The sequence below is a fragment of the Lepus europaeus genome, chromosome 20, assembly GCF_033115175.1.
Source record: "Lepus europaeus isolate LE1 chromosome 20, mLepTim1.pri, whole genome shotgun sequence".
NCBI lineage: Eukaryota > Metazoa > Chordata > Mammalia > Lagomorpha > Leporidae > Lepus > Lepus europaeus.
Window position 1 is genome coordinate 4,841,433 of NC_084846.1, and position 19,788 is coordinate 4,861,220.

At 58.5% G+C, this 19,788-nt stretch overlaps 3 protein-coding genes across 7 annotated transcripts; all 3 read left to right on the top strand.

Moving 5' to 3' along the window:
* The first annotated feature begins 303 nt into the window (after window positions 1–303).
* Window positions 304–1,787, top strand: UBL5 (ubiquitin like 5). The gene is made up of 5 exons (XM_062178612.1): window positions 304–393; window positions 710–776; window positions 971–1,054; window positions 1,162–1,199; window positions 1,631–1,787. The coding sequence occupies exons 2-5, from the start codon at window positions 721–723 to the stop codon at window positions 1,672–1,674; spliced, it is 222 nt and encodes a 73-aa protein (XP_062034596.1). The 5' UTR covers window positions 304–393; window positions 710–720; the 3' UTR covers window positions 1,675–1,787.
* A 6,046-nt stretch (window positions 1,788–7,833) lies between these two features.
* Window positions 7,834–18,029, top strand: PIN1 (peptidylprolyl cis/trans isomerase, NIMA-interacting 1). The gene is made up of 4 exons (XM_062178450.1): window positions 7,834–7,940; window positions 9,009–9,224; window positions 16,670–16,780; window positions 17,486–18,029. The coding sequence occupies exons 1-4, from the start codon at window positions 7,883–7,885 to the stop codon at window positions 17,593–17,595; spliced, it is 495 nt and encodes a 164-aa protein (XP_062034434.1). The 5' UTR covers window positions 7,834–7,882; the 3' UTR covers window positions 17,596–18,029.
* Window positions 12,176–16,661, top strand: LOC133749231 (uncharacterized). Of its 5 annotated transcripts, none has more exons than XM_062178446.1 (2): window positions 12,176–14,791; window positions 14,888–16,661. In XM_062178446.1, the coding sequence occupies exon 2, from the start codon at window positions 15,331–15,333 to the stop codon at window positions 16,639–16,641; it is 1,311 nt and encodes a 436-aa protein (XP_062034430.1). In that variant the 5' UTR covers window positions 12,176–14,791; window positions 14,888–15,330; the 3' UTR covers window positions 16,642–16,661. The 5 variants fall into 5 exon arrangements, with proteins under 5 accessions (XP_062034430.1, XP_062034429.1, XP_062034431.1 ...); XM_062178445.1 differs by having other exon boundaries at window positions 12,176–14,693; window positions 14,756–16,661; XM_062178447.1 differs by having other exon boundaries at window positions 12,176–14,070; window positions 14,115–16,661.
* Window positions 18,030–19,788: the final 1,759 nt, after the last annotated feature.

A 19,788-nucleotide genomic window follows, 5' to 3' on the forward strand; every position in this document is an offset into this window, starting at 1 on the left:
TAAGAGGCCGTGTCGGGGCTCAGGAACTGAAGACCACCGCCCCGCCGCGACCCCCGTGACCTGCGGCTTTCCCATAGCTGCTCGGGTCTCCCCACAGCCAAAAGGCCTCCGACACGGGCTTCCTAGGGGCAGGGCGCCGGCCCCTGCCCCTGGCCCTGCAGCCGCCAGGACCCACACACGAGCCCCGCACTCACTGCCGGCGTCTCCTAGCCCAGCCTCGGAACTACAATGCCCGACCCGATACGGAAGAACCCGACCAGGTGTTGACGGGCACGCAGGACGGGCGGCCACTTCCGGTTGCCTATTTCCGCTTCCGCTTCCTCGCATCCGCTCAGGTCGGAGTCTAGTGCTCGAGCGGGGAGGTTGTGGCGTCTTGCGTGTTTGAGATTTAAGGTGAGCGGATTAAACAGAGAGGCCCAGAGTCAGGGAAAGTGGCCGGGACCTGGTCGCCTAAGGTCTGCGAGCTGGCGGGAGCTGAGGCCGGGAGTCGTGGGGCTGAGCCTTTTTAAAAGGGCCGGAGGGGCGGAGACGCGACTGCCTGCGGTCCTTGATGTTGGGATCCAGGGCTTGGAACCTGCGAGGATTCGGGTCCGGGAGCTAGGGAGGAGGAACGGAAGGCTTACCCGGGGGGTTCTTAGGGCCTGGGACCTGTGGGCTGGGGCGTAGGGGACCCCGGAAGTCCTGACTGCCTCCCTCTCCCCTGCCGTAGCTCCAGCCAGGATGATCGAGGTTGTCTGCAACGACCGTCTGGGGAAGAAAGTCCGCGTTAAGTGCAAGTATCCACCGACAGCGGGGGGCAGTGATCCCTGGCGTCCTTGGCATTGAGGGAGGCAACTCTGTGTTGCAGGGTGGTTTTTGGTTCAGCCGGGGAGAGGGGACGATGGGGGTCCTGGCAGAGCGCATTTAGCCCTGGAACGCCCTGTCCTTCGTTTTCTCTCTCCTTCCCTTTTGCCTTAACTCCGCGGCCCAGCACCGATGACACCATCGGGGACCTTAAGAAGCTGATCGCAGCCCAGACGGGGACCCGCTGGAACAAGATTGTCCTTAAGAAGTGGTGGGTGCAGCGGTGGAGCCGCGGGCTGGGCGGGACGAGGGTAGAAGACGGTGAGCTCCCGGGGAAGCTTAGGCGGGGCTCCCTCAGCCAGTCTCTCTATCCCCTAGGTACACGATTTTTAAGGACCACGTGTCGCTGGGGGACTGTATCCTTCGATTTCTTGTGGAAGAGCCTCGGGCTCAGCCCTGTGTCTGTTTGCTTAGTGCTAGAGACTGCACACGTAAGGTGCGTGATGCGTGGCACATGGTGCGCGCCTGGGACAGGAGAGCCGTGCGGTTGTTTTGCGGGGGAGGAGGGTGACTGGACTGGTGAAATAGTTTGACACTTCAGGCAAGTTATTTGTGACTGCGACACCTGGGTGTTGGCAGGTGTTGGACGGGAGGTCAGGGTGGCGGAAGACCCGGGCGTGTCTGTTGTGCACGTTTTGACAGCTGGGATCCTCTGCAAATCAAAGTGGCCCAGCCCACAGCGGCTTCCTTTGCCTCAGTGTCCTGAGGGCCACTTGGACTGAGCTGAGTGGGTGAGAGGGGTGGAGGTGGGGCACACCACGAGGATTCCTTAACCCGGTTACTTCAGATGAAATCCACGACGGGATGAACCTGGAGCTTTATTACCAATAGAGCAGAATTCCTGCCCCCCTCACCCCCGCTTCGCCCTCCTGCCCCACCCGCACCCCTGCACGGGTATGGATGCTTGTTTTTAAAAACTCTCGTTAATAAAAGCCTACATGCTGCTGTGTTGTCATCTTTGCGTGAGAGCAGGCTCACGGGGGACGGGGGGTTGCTGTTGGTCTTGTCTGTAGCTCTGTCCGTCTGCAGCTGCTCAGTGACAGCTCAGGCTAGGTTGGGGGCGGGTGGCATTGCAGCGCAGTGGATAAAGCCACCGCCAGCGCCTGCAATGCTGGCATCCCATACAGGCATCAGTTTGAGAGCCAGCTCCCTGCCAATGCACCGGAAGATGGCCCCAAGTCCTTGGGCGCCTGTCCCCAAAGTGGAAACCCAGAAGAGCTCTGGGCTCCTGGCCTCGGCCTGGCCCCGCCCTGGCTGTTGCAGCCATTTGCAGAGTGAACCAGTGGATGGACAATCTCTCTGTATCTCTGCCTTTCAAATACATAGAACAAAAACAAACAAACAAAAAATAAAGTTGGAGCCAGAGCTCTGGAAGCCACGAGACCTTGCAGTTACCGTCATGCTAACAGATCAAGAGGCTGCTGGGTAGGGACAGTCGCTGCCACAGAATGAGGAGGATAGGTTCTGGATTCGGACAGACGATGGGTGGAATGTCATCTCCGCCATCGGCAGCTGAGTAACCCTAGCAACTTTCTCAACCTCCCTAAGTCTCTGCTATTGTTTGAATATCCTCACTACTAGATTTGGTTATGGTTTGACTGTGTCCCCTGAGAGATCCTGCGTTGGGAGCTTGGTCCTTAGTGAGGCAGTGGGACCTCTAAGAGGTGAGACCTAGCATGCGGCCCTAAGGTCAAGTGGGGTGTGCCCCACATAAGGGGTCGTGGGGCCCCAGCGTCTCTGGCTCCCTGTCACGAGATGATCCCTCGGTCTCCCACGGGCGCTGTCATTGCCATCTGTCAGGGGGTGGCGCAGTGAAGGGAGTCCTCACCAGAGCCTGTGCTGTGCTGTTTGCACTGTCTGCTTCCAAAACTGTGAGCGGAACTTCTCTGTGAAGTTGCCTTGCCTCAGGTACTTTGTCACAGTAGCAGACATTGGACAGGGACACACACTGAGCCCTGTGGAAACTTAACCTGCACCGGGAGGAACTGCGAGGCGGGACCGTCCGAGGTGATTAGGTCGTGAGGTCTCTGCCCCTCACAGAGGAGTGGATCCACTCGTGGGTGAACGGATTATGTTGAGAGGAGGCCTGTGGTCAGAGCCACTCCAGCTGTCCACGTGTTGCCCTTGCAAGAAGGCCTTCACCAGGCACGGCCTCTCCACCTTGGGCCTCCCAGCCCCCAGAGCCATAAGCTGAATAAACGTTTTTATAAAAAATACCCAGACTCTGGTATCTGGGGTTATAGCCACAGAAAGTGGGCTAAGACGGCCTTCTTGCCTTAACCAAACTGGAACGAACCATGTCTACTTCACTGGTGTGTGGTGAAAGGTGAGATAAAGCATATTTGAGCATTACAGCTCCTGGCACTGGGCAGAGGGGGCAGTGTGGTACAGGCTATAGGAGTGTAGCCTCAAGAGCCAGACCACCATTGGGGCTGGTGCTGTGGCACAGGTTAAGTCTCCGCCTGCAGGGTCAGCATCCCATATGGGCACCAGTTCGAGTCCTGGCTGCTCCACTTCTGATCCAGCTCCCTGCTAATGTGCCTAGGAAAGCAGAGGATGGCCCAAGTACTTGGACCTCTGCACCCACATGGCTCCTGGCTTCAGCCTGGCCCACCTGATGCAGCCATTTGGGGAGTGAACCAATGGATGGAAGATCTCTCTCTCTATCTCTATCTCTCTCCCCCCCCTCCCTCCCTCCACCCTCCCTTTCCCCTCTCTCCCCTCTCTCCTCTCTCTCCTCTCTCTTCTCTCTCCTCTCACCTCTCCCCTCTCTCATTCGCTGTAGCTCCTTCAAATAAATAAGTAAATCTTGAAAAAGAAAAAAGACCGCGTGGGTTTGAATTTTGATGGATTATAGCAGTGGGGTTCAGGGAAGTCAAGGTCATCCTCTTGCCTCCTCCACAAAGGGGCACCGTGATGGCACTCACGTCTCAGTAAGGTAACACAGTTAAGACAGAGGGATAGGCCAGCGCCGTGGCTCAATAGGCTAATCCTCTGCCTTGCGGCGCCAGCACACTGGATTCTAGTCCAGGTCGGGGCACCAGATTCTGTCCCGGTTGCCCCTCTTCCAAGCCAGCTCTCTGCTGTGGCCTGGGAGTGCAGTGGAGGATGGCCCAAGTGCTTGGGCCCTGCACCCACATGGGAGACCAGGAGAAGCACCTGGCTCCTGCCTTCGGATCAGCACGGTGCGCCGGCCATTGGAGAGTGAGCCAACGGCAAAGGAAGACCTTTCTCTCTGTCTCTCTCTCTCTCACTGTCCACTCTGCCTGTCAAAAAAAAAAAAAAAAAAAAAAGAGGGATGCCTGGTATGTAGTGTCAGTGCTGTCTCCAGTCTTCTTCCTCTGGGTGTGAGTACAGAGGAGACCAGCGCTCTACCTGGCCCCTAGCCACAGGTCCTGGTGTTGACCTTGGATCTGACTGCAGGGTAGGAGAGGGACCTGGGCCCAGCCCCTTTCTGGAGCCCTTCTCTAGAGCCTCATGCAAAACTTTGCTCCATCCATTCTTCCCTGTTCTGCACTGACCCTGCTGATGTTTAAGTTTGGACTCCCCTCCCCAAGATCCCCCCCAGTTCAACATACTGGTGATTGCTGGTGGCAGGATGCACTGGTAGGTGTTAATCAAAGTGCCTTCCTTCAAGTATTTATTACAAAAGGAGAAATAGGAGGGGACCTCAAAAAGTTCATGGAGGGTTTCAGCGCTGTGGCATAGCAGGTAAAGCCACTGCCTGCGGTGCCAGCATCCCATGTGGGTGCCGGTTTGAGTCCTGGCTGCTCCACTTCCGATCCAGCTCTCTGCTATGACCTGGGAAAGCAGAAGATGGGCCCCTGCACCTGTGTGGGAGGACCGGAACAAGCTCCTGGCTCCTGGCTTCGGATCGGCCTGGCTCCAGCCGTTGCAGCCGTCTAAGGAGTGAACCAATGAATGGAAGACCTCTCTCCCTCTAACTCTGTCTTTCAAATAAATAAATCTTAAAAAAAAAAGGGGGGTCCATGGAAAATAGAATTAAAAGGTAAGTTTATGTTGGTACAAAATTTTTTGAAGTCCATACCTATGTGGGGTCTTAAGAAGGTTTATGAAAAATTCATACTATGAAAAAACTATGGATTTAAAAATTTCTTGAACTAAAATTGACATCTTTTAAATCTGTTTTCCACACATTATCTGAAGTCCTATCACAATAAGATTGGGTACTGCCTTTAACCAAATGATCAGTTACCCTCAAAAGTGCAGTAGGAGGAGCCAGCATTGTGGTGCAGTGGGTTAAGCCACTGCTTGCAATTCTAGTATGCTTTATCGGTGTGCCAGTTCAAGACCTAGCTACTCCACTTCTGATCTGGCTTCCAGCTAATGCACCTGACAGCAGATTATAGTCCGTGCACCCACAAGGGAGTCCAGGATGAAGCTCCAGGCTCCTGGCATCAATGTGGCCCAGCCCTGGCTATTGTGGCCATTTGGGGAGTGAAGCAGCAGATGGAAGATCTCTCCTCTCCCTCTCTCTGCCTTTCAAATAAATAAATGAATCTAAAAAATTAAAAGTGTAGTAGGTAGCCTCTAAGGTAACTCCAAATGCCCCCATACATTCTGTATTCTGGCCTTTGTGTAAACCCTTCCAACTGAGCACAGACCTAGTTTTTCACATACAGAATATGGCGAAGGTGATTATCATGTGTGAGCTTAGGTTGGGAAGAGACTGTGGCTTCTGTCTTGCTTGCTTTCTCACTTGCTCATTCATGAAAGCCAGCTGCTCTGTCGTGAGCTGCATTATGGAGAGACTCCCAGCCGAAAGTCAGCAAAAAAAAAACTTGGTCCTTAGTCCAGCATGCCATTAGCAGCTGACTCCTGCCAGCAGCCACAGGAACTGGCTTGGAAGTAGATCTTACCCCAGTCCAGCCATCAGAGGAGGCCACAGCCACCTCTGCTGACATGAGCTACATTGTGCCTAGCTAGAATCCTAACCCACACAAACTGAAACAGGTGTTACTCCCCTACATGAAGGGCAGTTTTCCTATGCAGCAGTAGATAGCTTAAATGCAACCAGCAATGCATTTTGAACATCATCAGCCAGCTTGTGTGATGCAGAGAGAGGGGTCCAGGGTCCACACACACCCTCAGTCCCACCGTGAGCTGGCGCGAGACAAGCCCATTACAGAATGGTGGGAAGAAGGAACCAGTGTGTAGTGAAGAGGTTCACACCGCTGTTGATTTCCTAGCTTTGAGGATTATTCCATGGCAGGGTTTCTCTGCTGTGGCAATGCTGACATTTGGGGTTGGGAAATTCTGAGCTGTGGGGAGCTGGCCCGTGCCTTGCAGGATGTGCAGCAGTACCCACAGCCTCTACCCACTAAATACCAGTGGCATGTGCCTTCCTCCCTTTGTGACAGCCATAGCTGTCAAGACATCACCAGATGTCCCCTGGAGAACAAAACTGCTCCTAAGTGAAAACTTCTGTTCTGCTAGCCCATTTGCCAGCTGGGTGAAATCTATTTTTGCAACTCCAATTATCTTTTACAATTATTATGCTAAGATGTGCTTAAAAATGAAAACATTAAAAAGTTCTTCATTTTTTTTCTTTGACTTTTATCACCACTGGTAATCAACATTTTAATGAATCTATAAATTTGCTGTGATATAAGCCTATAATTTTTTAGACAATTTGAGATAATTATACATACTCAAAATGCTTTTCAGCAGCTTGCTTTCTTATGTCTTACCTTTGATATCTTTCCACAAGAGATTCTTTAAAATTGATTTTCTTTGTTGACCTTTGGTTTTGTCATGCTTTCATACACATTACAGTTGCTACACTGAACTATGACTATTTTTTTTACCTGGTCAACAGTATCGTTTAATACTTAACATATCTTAGCTGTGGGCTAGGAAGTGTTTTGAGTGCTTTATAGGGACCACTCCCTTAACCATCGCATCAAACAGAGGAAGTGGTAGTATTGCTTCCTCCGACTTTGCCATCGGAGGACTTGAAGCTCAGGGGTTCAGTAACTTGCTCTCACCCCCTCACCCCCAAGCAAGGTGGCTCCGCAGCGCCCTTGGCCTCCTACCTCTGTGTTTTCCCTGGGTCACGTCTCTGAGCCTCCATGTCGTTAACGGGCACAAGGGGCACCCATGTGGGTGCAGGGACTATAATCCGCTGTCTTCCCAGGTGCATTGGCTGGAAGCCAGATCAGCAGTGGAGGAGCTAGGTCTTGAACTGGCACACCGATAAAGCGCTCCCTTGTCCGCCTGCAGCCCACGGCCCTCCCGGCCACCCCCGCAGCCTGTTTTAAATCGACTCCAGCAGCTCATGCCTCTCGCACCTGCGCCTCCTCGCCCGGGAGGAGGAAGCAGCCAGAGTGAGAGGGAATAAGCAGATTCCAAAGGGCCCGCGGGGGGAAAATGGTGTAGCCCAGCGAGGCCGGGTTGGCTTTGGACATCTGGAGGAAGCAGGTGGGAAGAGGGAGGCTGGAGAAGCCAAACTTAGGCTTCGGGCACCGAGCTGCTCGTCACCAAGGCAACTGCGTTGTTATGGCAACAGCACGGTACCACCGCCTCCTCCTCCCACAAGTAACCTGCACAGCGGCCAGACGCTTCCGCATGAGGGTCGCGCGGCCTTCCGGGAACGGCTCGGGCAGGCGGGAACTGCTGCCCCGGCAGCCAATCAGTAAGCTCTATCCTGTCGGGTCGGGTTCCGCCCGCCAAGAGCGCCAAGAAGGGGGTTGGGACTTTTTTCGCTCTCGCCAAAGGGCGTTGAGAAGGGCGGTCTCGAGTCTCTAATCCACCACTTAGGAGCCAAGGAGAGGAGAGGGGCGGGGCCTGGGAGAGCCCGACTAGGGGCCGGGTACCCGTGTAACGTGAGGGGACCCGCCCACCCTCGCTTCTGCCCAGTTGCAAGCCGGAGAGCTCATCCTGACGGTTGGAATGTCCAATGAGCGTCGCTGCCAGGCCCCGGTGCGGAGAACGCCGAGCCAATGGGCAGCGTCGGTGGGCGGGCGCGGGTGACAGGCGGCGCGGCGGAGGCGGAGCGGGCGCTGCGGCAGGAGGGAAGATGGCGGACGAGGAGAAGCTGCCGCCCGGCTGGGAGAAGCGCATGAGCCGCAGCTCAGGTGCCGCGGGGATCGGGGCCGGGGCAGGGCCGCGCGGGCCCACGGAAGCAGGGCGCGAGCTCGGCCCTCGAGCGCGGAGGAGCCCCCCGCTTCCGCCCCGTGAGGTCTGGGCTTCCGCGTCGCCCTCGGAGTAACGGCGCCGGCCCGCCCCCGTGGAGGGCTGCAAGGCTCAGGAGCCGGGAGGAAACTGAGGCAGGGGGCGGGGCGGGGGAGGGGCCGGGAGGCCGCGGCGGCCCTGGGTCTGCCAGCCCGGCTGTCTGCAGCCAGCTCGGGCCTGCTGCACCTGTCGCCCTGCGGGGAGCTGGGCCCGGGGCACTCCCTGGGGAGGGGGACACCCCTCACCGAGCAGAGGGGCGTGGCAACACCCCTGCCGGCCGCACCTCTTCCTGAGTCTGCTTGGAGCCCGATCGAAAGCTTAGCCCCGTTAGGCGTGCGCCCAGCACCGTGTTTGTAGCTCTCCAGAATTGCCGCACGTCTGGGAGATGGGTCGTTGTTGCGCCCATTTTACAAGTGGGGACGCTGAGGCCAGGAAGCGGAAGAGTGTCTTCCAAGATCGTGCATTTCAGGGCGGTTGGAGCCGGCTTAGAACCCAGTCTGCCTGCTCCAGGGCCCCTGGCGCTTTGCCTGTGTCACCGCAAGCGCCCAAGGAGCTGGCCCGGCGTCTCTGAGTAGGTCCAGGGTCGCTCTGCCGCCTCTGGAGCCCGCAGTGGGCACAGTCGAAGTAGTAGTCCTTGTGTGTCGACCCAGGGAGGTTCGATGGTGTTGATTCGCTCACCCCCATTTTGCAGATGGGTAAAACTGAGGCTCGGGGAGATAAGGCCCATAGACAGCATCTTAGCCTCAGTGGGTGGCTCAGCTGGATTTGCCGCTGGAACCCCCGCTCCCCTGCGGTATTTTTTCTTCCCTGAAGTTAGCAGTCATTGGGGTTCTCTTGTGGTCGTCTTTGCTGGTTTGGAGCCCGTCTTCCCCCACCGAGCACGTGAGCCCCCTCAGGACAGGGGCCGCAAGCTGCCGTGTCCGCCCGTGGCGCAGGGTGGACACGCGGTGGGTTTGCTGCCCTCCCCGCAGGCCGGGTGTACTACTTCAACCACATCACGAACGCCAGCCAGTGGGAACGGCCCAGCGGCAACAGCAGCAGCGGTGGAGGCAAAATCGGGCAGGGGGAGCCGGCGCGTGTCCGCTGCTCGCACCTGCTCGTCAAACACAGCCAGTCGCGGCGGCCCTCGTCCTGGCGGCAGGAGAAGATCACCCGGACCAAGGAGGAGGCCCTGGAGCTGATCAACGGTGAGCAGGGCGGGCTCTCGGGCGGGGATCCTCTCCCAGGAGGGCCAGTGCGGGCCCCTCCACTCCTGCCCTCCCTGCTCTGAGGCTCGCAGACTCCAAGAGGAAGAGGGCGCTTGGAGGTGGGGGAACTTGGGAAGAGGCTCAGCCTGGGGCGGGGCCCTTTAAATCCTGAGGGCAGAGCAGCGAGGCCAAGAGGACACGTGGGGTGATCCCGGTGAGATGGCGGGAGGCTGAGCGGTCTTCCCAGCTCTGGGCCCGTGCCGCGGTGGGGCTGCGCTCACCAGCTTGGGTCTTAGGAAAGGACAGGCCATGAGCAGGTGGGCCCAGGCCCGCCCTTCAATCGATGGAGATTTGTGGATGTCAGCAGGCTGCCGGTGCCAGGGGGCCCTGTGGGCTGTGGGAGAGATTGCAGGCAGAGGCAGCGTGGCTCGGGCCTGGGGTGGGCCGAGGGTGGAAACGAGGAGGAGGCGGATTCTAGAGAGATCCAGGAGGCAGACTTGGGAGGATGCAGGGGTGCGTGAGGTGGGCGAGGCTCTGCTTGGGAGGCCCACCTTGGGCTCCTCAGGACTGGGGTCTTGTGCCGGCTGTGTGTCCTGGAGCAACTGTGTTCTCTGAGCCTCGGTGGCTGCCTCTGTAGGCTGGGCGCGTGTCCCCATGAAGAGCCGGGAGCCGTGGGCTCGGTGTCTGGGGCTTGACCCCGGTCCTTGAGGCATATGTGTGGGGGAGCTGAGGTCGAGGGCTGCTTCTCTGAGGCTCTGGCAAGATCTCTGGGCCGGGACACGGGCGGTCTGGTGGGCTCAGTACAGACCCTCTGGTGACCTTGGACTGCGACCTCCTTCTCTGACTTCCGTGTCCTCCTGCCCGAGGTGGGACTGGTGCAGGACCCTCAGAGGTTGCTGGGAGGCCGAGGTGAGTCGGCCTCGGCTGTGGCGCACTGAGTAACCAGACATCCCTGTGCGTTTTCCACAAGCCTTGGGCGCCTGGGCCTCGTCCTGTGTGTGCAGGTGACTGCTCCCCGGTCTGGCCGTGTTCCAGACGATCAGGAGACGATGGTTTGGCCAGTGCCCTCCCCAGCTGGCAGCCTGGGCCCGCACGAGTCTCCTCGGTGCCCACTGGGACCCAGTGCTGCCCCGGGGGACACGTCCGCAGTGAGAACCAGCGCCTCTCTGCAGAGCTCCTCTTCCCAGCATCGGCTCCCCTGCAGCTGCTGGGCTGCCGCCAGGGGCTGTCAGGAATCCGAGGCCCGCCCAGTGTCACTGTTGGCGTCCTTGCCTGAAGCGGCCGGTCGGGGAGAGCCAGCCCTGCCTGTTCCCTGTCCCTCCATGCCCATTGCCCAGGGGTCCCGGGGAGGCCTCGATGTGGGAACCCCCAACCCAGGGAGGGTCAGTGGTCCTGGACTGGCCTCCGGGCCCCTTGCTGGATCTTGGGTCTTCTGGGGACGTAATCCTGACTTCTTTCCCTGCCCAGGCCCCTCCCACTTTGGTGTTTGGGTGCCTTTGGACTGGAAGCAACTTACTGAGTTGTAGGGCAGAGCAGGGAGTCTGTCCCTAAACCTTTTTGGGATTAGGCACCCCTCCGTCTGTTCACTCATGCTCCCTTGGATGGTTACAATGATCTGTTAGCTTGGGCTCCATAATAAAATACCACAGACTGGGTGGTTTAAACAACAGAAATTTATTTCCTCACAGTTACTGGAAGTTCAAGATCAAGATTCTGGCCAGGTTGGTACGTGGCGAGGTCTCTCTTCCGGGCTTGCAGACAGCGTGTAGATTAGGTGTCCTGACTGTCTTGCATATCTGGGAGAGACCCAGACGGCTCTTCTTGAAAGGGCACGAACCCCGCCCTTGTGCCCTCAGGTAATCTTTTCATTTTTCTGTGTTGAGAGACAGAGGGAGAGAGACCACCCTCCCTTCTACTGGTTCACTCCCCCAGTGCTCTCAGTAGCCCCTGGTTGTGGCTAAAGCCGGGAGCCAGGAACTCAGTCCAGGTCTCTCACGCATGGCAGGGACCCCAACTACTTGAACCATCATCACTACCTCCCTGGGCCTGCAGGAAGTTGGGAGTCAGAAGCCAGAGCTGGCCTTGAACCCAGGAACTCATGTGGGATGCGGGCCTCCTAACCACTAGGCCCGACCCCCGTCCCTGATCTCAATGCCTTAGGGACCCCATTTCTAAATCCAGTCACGCTGTGGTTGGGGCTTCACCATAGGATCTGGAGGGAGTGGGATACAGACATTTAGCCCCTAGCAGTTGGGTGGACAGCTCATCCCTGTGTGAGGGCTGGTGCTGCTGCAGCGGCCGCTCATCCCCTCTCAGAATAGTTTTCTCAGGTGGGACCCCCTGTTACCCCACTTTACAAACCTGCAGGATCACCTCCAGACTCCCAGAGCTCAGGGGCAGCAGAGTGGGGCCTGGCTTGGCCTTAAGAAACATGCTGTGGGCAGGTGGGCTGGCAGGAGGTCCTGAACACCCAGAAGCAGGTGTAGAGTCTCTGCTCCAGACTGGGAGCTCCTGGAGAGGCCGTGGGTCTGCACAGTGCCGGGCTGGAGCCCTGCCGGCTCAGGGTCCCACGGTGATGTCTCGGCCAGGGCTGTTGGTGCGGTCAGGGAGGCCGGGGCACTGGGAAGTCTTGCCAACAGAGAAGGTGTCGGATTCCTGCATCTCTGCCCAGAGCCGGGGCCCTGGCTGCCCCCTTCCCTGGGGCCCATTTCTGTCTCATTTACCCGTTTTGTGCTCAGCGTTGGTGCTGAGGGGACAGTGGTGAACGTGGCGCAGCCGGCCCCTGTCCTCCTGCTGGGAGGCGGGCAGCAGATGCCTGAACAGGACACTGACAAATGGAACTCCCGCAGGTGCACCTCGCACTGCCGGGGCTTAGGGGGAGGGGTGGGGACCAGAGGACAACAGGCAGGTTTCAGGCTGGATGGAGTGGGGGAGGGGGGAGGGAACACACTGGGCTGGGGAGCACAGGGGCCAGCGCCCTGAAGGTCAGCCTCAAGGAAGGAGAAAGTGGTTTGGTTTGGTTTGGTTTGGTTTGGTTTATTTGAGAGACAGAGAGCTTGCATCTGCTGATTTACTCCTCAGATACCCACAACAGCCAGGACCGGGCCAGAGCCAGAAGCCGAGAACACAACCCAGGTCTCCCACATGGGTGGCAGGGATCCAACTCCTTGCACCCTCGCTGCTGCCTTGGCCAGGCTACCAATGTCGGGAATCCCTGCGGCCTCAGCTATTGGGTGATGCTGGTCCAGGACCCCAGCCAGTGCTTAGGCCTGGAGGCAGGGGGCGCTGTGCAGTCCAGATCCCGCGCTGGCTGACGCCCAGACAGGAGTCAGGGGAATCCAGTGGTGAGGCCAGGCAGAGGAGGAGCAGGAGGGATGTGCTGAGCATGTCCGGTTTAGATCAGAGTCACGGGTGGATACTTCTGACACGGGAGCAAGGCTGCCCCACAGGGCTTCCCAGAAGACTACGGTCCGCCATCCAGATGGGGTGAGGCCTGTGTGTCCTCCGTGTGGCTGTGCCTCATGGGCATGTTTGTAAAAGCCCAGTGTAGAGGTGACAGGACACAGGGCAGTGAGGGGACAAGCCCTGCATCCCATTGTCACAAAGCAGATACCAGGACGTTGAGGATGACGTGTAGCCAGACGGGGGCAACGTTGTACTGTCACAATTGTGCTGTTTCTTTTCTCCTTCTTGTTTTTGTTTATTTGTAAGAGTTACAGACGAGGGGAGACACAGAGAGATCTGGGGCTGGGGCTGTGGCACGGCAGGATAAACTGCAGCTCTGGCATCCCATATGGGCACCAGCTCGAGTCCCAGCTGCTCTGTTTGCAATCCAGCTCCCTGCTAATGCACCTGGGAAAGCAGCAGAGGAGGCCCACGTGCTTGGGCCCCTGAACCCACATGGGAGACCTGGAGGAAGCTCCTGGCTCCTGACTTTAGATCAGCACAGCTCTGGGCATTGCAGCCAACTGGGGAGTGAACCAGTGGAAGGAGACCTCTCTCTCTGCCTCTGCCTCTCTCTAACTCTGCCTTTCAAATAAATAAATAAATCTTTAAAAATGAGTAAAAACAGAGAGATCTGCTATCTTCTGGTTCACTCCAGAAATGGCCACAATGGCCAGGGCTGGGCCAGGCTGAAGCAAGGAGCTCCATCTGGGTCTCCCACGTGGGTGCAGGGGCCCAAGCACTTGGATCGTCCTCCACTGCCTTTCCAGGCAATTAGCAGGGAGCTGGATCAGAAGTGGAGCAGCTGGGACTGGAACCGGTACCCGTATGGGTTGCCAGTGTCACAGGCAGCAGTTTTTACCTGCTGTGCCACAACACTGGCCCCTGTGCAATTTTTGTGTTATTTGTTTGAGAGGCAGAGAGCTTGCATCTGCTGGTTTACTCCCCAGATAGCCACAACAGCCGTTTCAGCTGTAGTTGTAGGCAGGTAGAGTGTGGTGGTGTGTAGGTAGAGTCCCGGGCAGGTAGAGTGTGGAGGTGTGTAGGTAGAGTTGCAGGAGGCAGAGTGTGGTGATGTATAGGTAGAGTTGCAGGAGGTAGAATGTGGTGGTGTGTAGGTAGAGTGTGGTGGTGTGTAGGTAGAGTGTGGTGGTGTGTAGGTAGAGTTGCAGGAGGCAGAGTGTGGTGATGTATAGGTAGAGTTGCAGGAGGTAGAATGTGGTGGTGTGTAGGTAGAGTGTGGTGGTGTGTAGGTAGAGTTGCAGGAGGCAGAGTGTGGTGATGTATAGGTAGAGTTGCAGGAGGTAGAATGTGGTGGTGTGTAGGTAGAGTGTGGTGGTGTGTAGGTAGAGTCGTAGGAGGTAGAGAGTGGTGATGTGTAGGTAGAGAGTGTGGTGTGTAGGTAGAGAGTGTGGTGCTGTGTAGGTAGAGTGTGGTGGTGTGTAGGTAGAATCGCAGGAGGTAGAGAGTGGTGATGTGTAGGTAGAGAGTGTGGTGTGTAGGTAGAGTGTGGTGGTGTGTAGGTAGAGTTGCAGGAGGTAGAATGTGGTGGTGTGTAGGTAGAGTGTGGTGCTGTGTAGGTAGAGTGTGGTGGTGTGTAGGTAGAGAGTGGTGATGTGTAGGTAGAGTGTGGTGGTGTGTAGGTAGAGTGTGTGGTGTGTAGGTAGAGTGTGGTGGTGTGTAGGTAGAGTGTGGTGGTGTGTAGGTAGAGAGTGTGGTGTGTAGGTAGAGTGTGGTGATGTGTAGGTAGAGTGTGGTGGTGTGTAGGTAGAGTGTGGTGGTGTGTAGGTAGAGAGTGTGGTGTGTAGGTAGAGTGTGGTGGTGTGTAGGTAGAGAGTGTGGTGTGTAGGTAGAGTGTGGTGCTGTGTAGGTAGAGTGTGGTGGTGTGTAGGTAGAGTCGTAGGAGGTAGAGTGTGGTGATGTGTAGGTAGAGTGTGGTGGTGTGTAGGTAGAGTCGTAGGAGGTAGAGAGTGGTGGTGTGTAGGTAGAGAGTGTGGTGTGTAGGTAGAGTGTGGTGGTGTGTAGGTAGAGTGTGGTGGTGTGTAGGTAGAGTGTGGTGGTGTGTAGGTAGAGAGTGTGGTGTGTAGGTAGAGTCGTAGGAGGTAGAGAGTGGTGATGTGTAGGTAGAGTGTGGTGGTGTGTAGGTAGAGTGTGGTGGTGTGTAGGTAGAGTGTGGTAGTGTGTAGGTAGAGTCGCAGGAGGTGGCATGTGGTGTGTAGGTAGAGAGTGTGGTGTGTAGGTAGAGTGTGGTGGTGTGTAGGTAGAGTCGTAGGAGGTAGAGAGTGGTGATGTGTAGGTAGAGAGTGTGGTGTGTAGGTAGAGTGTGGTGGTGTGTAGGTAGAGTGTGGTAGTGTGTAGGTAGAGTCGCAGGAGGTGGCATGTGGTGTGGAGGTCAGACCGGACTATGAGGAAGTCTGCAGCAGCCCAGCCTCAGGCAGACGCCCAGGCTGGCTTTCCAGGCCACCCAGCGCTGATTAAATCAGCCAGCGCTCAGGCACAAGCCAGGCAGCCATGTCAGTGACATTCACACCCAGCAGGTCTGTGGGCAGACAGGAGCAACAGGTGGGAGTGTCAGGGTGCTGTGAACCCCGCCGGCAGGTGTGCAGGGCAGGTGTGCGGCCCCCAGAGTCCCCTGGGGATCGGCTGCTGGCCGAGCTGGGAAATGGATGGCGAGCCTTGGGAGCCTGCTCAAGATGGCAGCTGTGCAGCCCGGGAAGGAGCTGGCAAGGACACCGTGCATGCTGGGGCAGCGGTCAGTGCAAGAGGGCCCGTGGAGGGCAGGGAAGCACAGGCTGCTGCCCACCTCGAGGGCTGCCTGGACTCAGGAGGGCGACTGGCAGCTGCTTTCCATTGTGTGTGTGCGCCCAGTCACACGTGGTCACGCATGCACACGGCGGCAACTGGTAGCTCCTTTCCATTGGGGTTGTGTGTGCCCAATCACACATGTTTACACATGCACACAGCGACAGCTGGCAGCTCCTTTCCATTGGAGGAGTGTGTGTGTGTATGTGTGCCCTGTCACACGAGGTCACATATGCACATAGAGACAACTGGCAGCTCCTTTCCATTGGGAGTGTGTGCATGTGTGTGTGTGCCCTGTCACACGAGGTCACATATGCACATAGAGACAACTGGCAGCTCCTTTCCATCGGGAGTATGTGTGTGTGCCCTGTCACACACAGTCACACACACACAGCGACAGCTGGCAGCTCCTTTCCATTGGGGGTGCACACGTGTGTGTGTGTCCTGTCACACGTCACACATGCACACAGCAACAACTGGCAGCTCCTTTCCACTGGGAGTGTGTGCACGTGTGTATGTGCCCAGTCACACGTGGTCACACACGTACACAGTGGCAACTGGCAGCTCCTTTCCACTGGGAGTGTGTGCACGTGTGTATGTGCCCAGTCACACGTGGTCACACATGCACATGGCGACAACTGGCAGCTCCTTTCCACCAGGAGTGTGCATGTGTGTCGGTGTACCCAGTCACACAGCTGTGCTGCCATGCTCTGTGTTCTGGGGAAGTGCTGGAGTAGGAGTCTGTGGCCTCTGGGGCCACAGTGCAAAGGCCTTGCACAGCCCTACCTGGGCCACATGGGGGTCTCTCCCCAACACCCTTCCCACTTGCCCCAGATCTGACAGCTGGGGCCCACAGGCTGGGCCTCGGTGGGTTCCCGTGGTAGAGCTGGGCCTGTCCCCTAAACCCTCTCTAGGAAACTTCCCCAACCCTGTTCTGAGGACCCCAGCCCCCTGCCGCCGCGTCCAGAGCCTGTGCCGGTGCCTTGCTCTCCACCCCGTTGGGCTTGGTTTAGATTTTTCTCAGTGGTGTGTGTGCACACGCGTGGGCTGGGGAGACCAGCGTGGCTGTCAGGACTGCAGGGTTGTGCATGTATGTGGACACACTACAGCGGGTGGCACCGGGGAGGGTGTGCACAGCTGCTCCAGGAGGGAGGGCCCCGCCCACTCCTGACGTGCAGCCTCCCCTGTCCTGTCCACAGGCTACATCCAGAAGATCAAGTCGGGAGAGGAGGACTTTGAGTCTCTGGCCTCGCAGTTCAGCGACTGCAGCTCGGCCAAGGCCAGGGGAGACCTGGGTGCCTTCAGCAGAGGTGCGAGAGTGGGCACCAGCCCTGAACCCCTACTGCCGCCCTTAGTGGGTAGAGACTAGAATAGGCCAGCCTGGCTCCCAGAGGAGCAATCCCTGCTGCACCGGCCTTCGGAGTCCACTAGGTGGCAGCACAGTCCCTCCCTGGGGCCTCAGAGGCTCTCCCTGCTAGGGGAAGAGGGGAGGGAGGGGTGAGTAAGGGCTGCAGAACATCGTGGGTCACCAAGCAGGCTGTGTCCTGTCATTGGACCCCTCAGTGCCCCGGGGCATGTCCCCCAGCATTGCCACTCCACTCCCAGAGATGGGGAAACCGTGGGTGAGGACAGCAGCTCGGGTGGGCAGCCCTAGTCAGGGGCCCAGGATGGGGTGGGGGTGTGGGAGAGTGGGGAAGGCCGCGAGGGGCTGTGGCTCCCTGATGCCCCCGCGAGGCCAGCAGGACAGATGCCGTGGCGGGGCGGGGAGCCCGGCGCTGGAGAACAGTTCATCACCAGAATGCGCCTCTAAATGTGCGGCCGTGGCAGCTCTGCCTGCCATCCCTCATGCTGTCCTCGCCTTCCCAGGGCCTCCGTAATGGCCCCGCCACCCCCAGCTGAGCCACAGCGCTGCACCGTGACAGGGCCATAAAGTGGGTGACGGATGAGCGCAGGCAGGAGCCCCATCTGCGCCTGCCCGCCTGCCCGCCTCGGCCTTGACCCCTCCCCGTTCCCAGGTCAGATGCAGAAGCCATTCGAAGACGCCTCGTTTGCGCTGCGGACAGGGGAGATGAGCGGGCCTGTGTTCACGGATTCCGGCATCCACATCATCTTGCGCACAGAGTGAGGGCTGTGGGTGGCTGGGGCCGGCGGGCGGGGCGGGCGGGGCTGCGGCGCCCCTGCTCCCCCTGCTGCTGCCACACAGTATTTATTGTACCCTAAATGGCTGGGAGGGGGCTCTGGGGTCCCCGCTCCCCACCCACCCACCTGCGGTTGGGGCCATCAATTCCTGGCTTCAAGGAATTCTGAAGGGCAGCGGGGCTGGGGAGGCTCCCGGGCCCTGGGGAGGGGTGATGGGTCCCAGAGGCCTAGTCCTCTCAGCTGCCCCCGCCCCGCCCCCTCCCGGGTCCTGGAGGCGGGCAGGGGCCTGCGTTGTTGTTTCTAGTTACACCTTGTTCCTCTATCCAGTTGAAAATGCGAACGAACGTGGGGTGCCTGGTCGGGGGCCCTCTGGGCCACAGCACAGCACCCTTCTCACCCTAGATTAAACCCAGAACCACTGCTCTGCTGTCCTGTGTCTCATTTTCTCCCTGTGAGGCATGGGGTGGGGAGGGAACCATCACCCTCCATCCCAGATGTCCGGGTGATCCCTGAGAGGTCACCCCTCTTCCTGGACCCGAGGAAACCCCAGCAGCCCAACTCCCAGGGAGGGGGGCACTGTCCAGCTCCAGAGGGTCTCAGCCAGGTGGCCAAGCCAGCCCTGGTGGTGGTGGTGTTCTTGGGTGCAGATGCAGTGGGTTGGGGGTGGAGCCAGCAGATTCCAGGGTGGGGGGGAGTCCTGTGAGAGCCAGGCAGAGGCCCCTCCACACCCCCCAGTCCCCACCACACACAGTCCTCTCCAACTAGGACAGCGTATGCCCAACACCCTGATGCCCGCTTCCCTGCCGCCTGGAGCGCTCCTGGCAGGTTGTTCTTGGGTCTGGCCAACAGGCCCAGCACCCTCTGCAGATGCCGTTCCCATGGCAACAGGGCCCCCTGCACCTCTGAGAGCAGGGATCCTGGGGAGGGGGGATGCAGCCTCCCGTGGCTGTGTTGAAGCAGAGGGGAGCCCTGCAGCAGGTGGGGAGGAGGTGGCGGGCTCGCCCTCCCCTGGGGTGGGGGACCCTGGCCAGGGTGGAGGGCTGTGGGTGTGGTCGGCCAGCTGTCTCCTCCGTGGCTGCCCGGGCTGGGAGCCCAGACTCCCTCAGACATTGTGGATCTGTTAGGTGGAAAGAGGGTTCCCCCCACCCCCACTTGGTGGGGTCCAGCCTAGAGTGTGGGGGTGGCCAGCTGGGCTGAATAAAGCCCAACCCCAGGAGGCCGCTCCCCCTCCCCCGCTGAGCCTCAGAAACAGTCACCTGCACCTGCTCCCATCTGGCAGGTTTCTGGAGCCATCACTCTCCCTGCCTGCCGCCTGCCCGAGCGTTTGTCATTAGGAAGGTTTAATGAGTTTCCTTGCAGCCCTAGCGGGCTGGGGAGAGCTGGCTTGGCTGGCTGCACCTCCGCACGGAACACTTGTCGTGGCTGGCGTGCGAGGGCCAAGCAGCCCACTGCCCTCCACCCAGCCATCAGTTGGGCGGGGTTGGGGAGGGTCAAAGGGAGTCCCTGAGCCGGCTCAGAGGCAGGTGATCGGGGAGGGCGAGGGCAAAGGCTTGCTGTCGTGGGTCAGGGTGAACGGGCCCCCACAGGAGATGCCGCCTGGGAGGGGCATGCACTATCCTATGCCGGGGTTGGGGTGGCGGGCTGGCCAAGAAATGGATTTTACAGCATTCATGCCACTTTGAGCATCACACCTCCCCCGCCGTGTGTGTGTGTGTGTGTGTGTCCCTGCGATTGGTTGTGTCTGGCCTGTGTGAGTGCCCATCTCTGCGAGGAACCTCCTGCCCCCAATCCAGGCCTTTCCCTTTGCCTCTTCCATCCATGCAGTGGCCAAAGCACAAATAAAGTGTGTCATTAGGTAAACATGCCCCTGGAGCCCACTCAGCGTCATATTCCCAGCCATCCCCTCCTGTCCAGAACTGGGGCCGCAAATCCCAGGCCTCTAGGATGGCCATGGCGTGGCCTTCCTCCTCCACCCAGGGTTCTCTCTCCCAGGTGCCTCCCAGGCCAGATCTGATTTCCATTCCTCCAGCCACTTGCGTGGACACCCAGCAGGGCCAGAGCAGGTCTCTGCCGGAGAAGCGGGGTTACCTCCATGGGATGGGAGTGGCAGCTTCCCCCTGGCAGCCAGGGGCACGGGGCCAAGTCAGCAAGGTAGCAATGGACACCCTAAGACGCACCC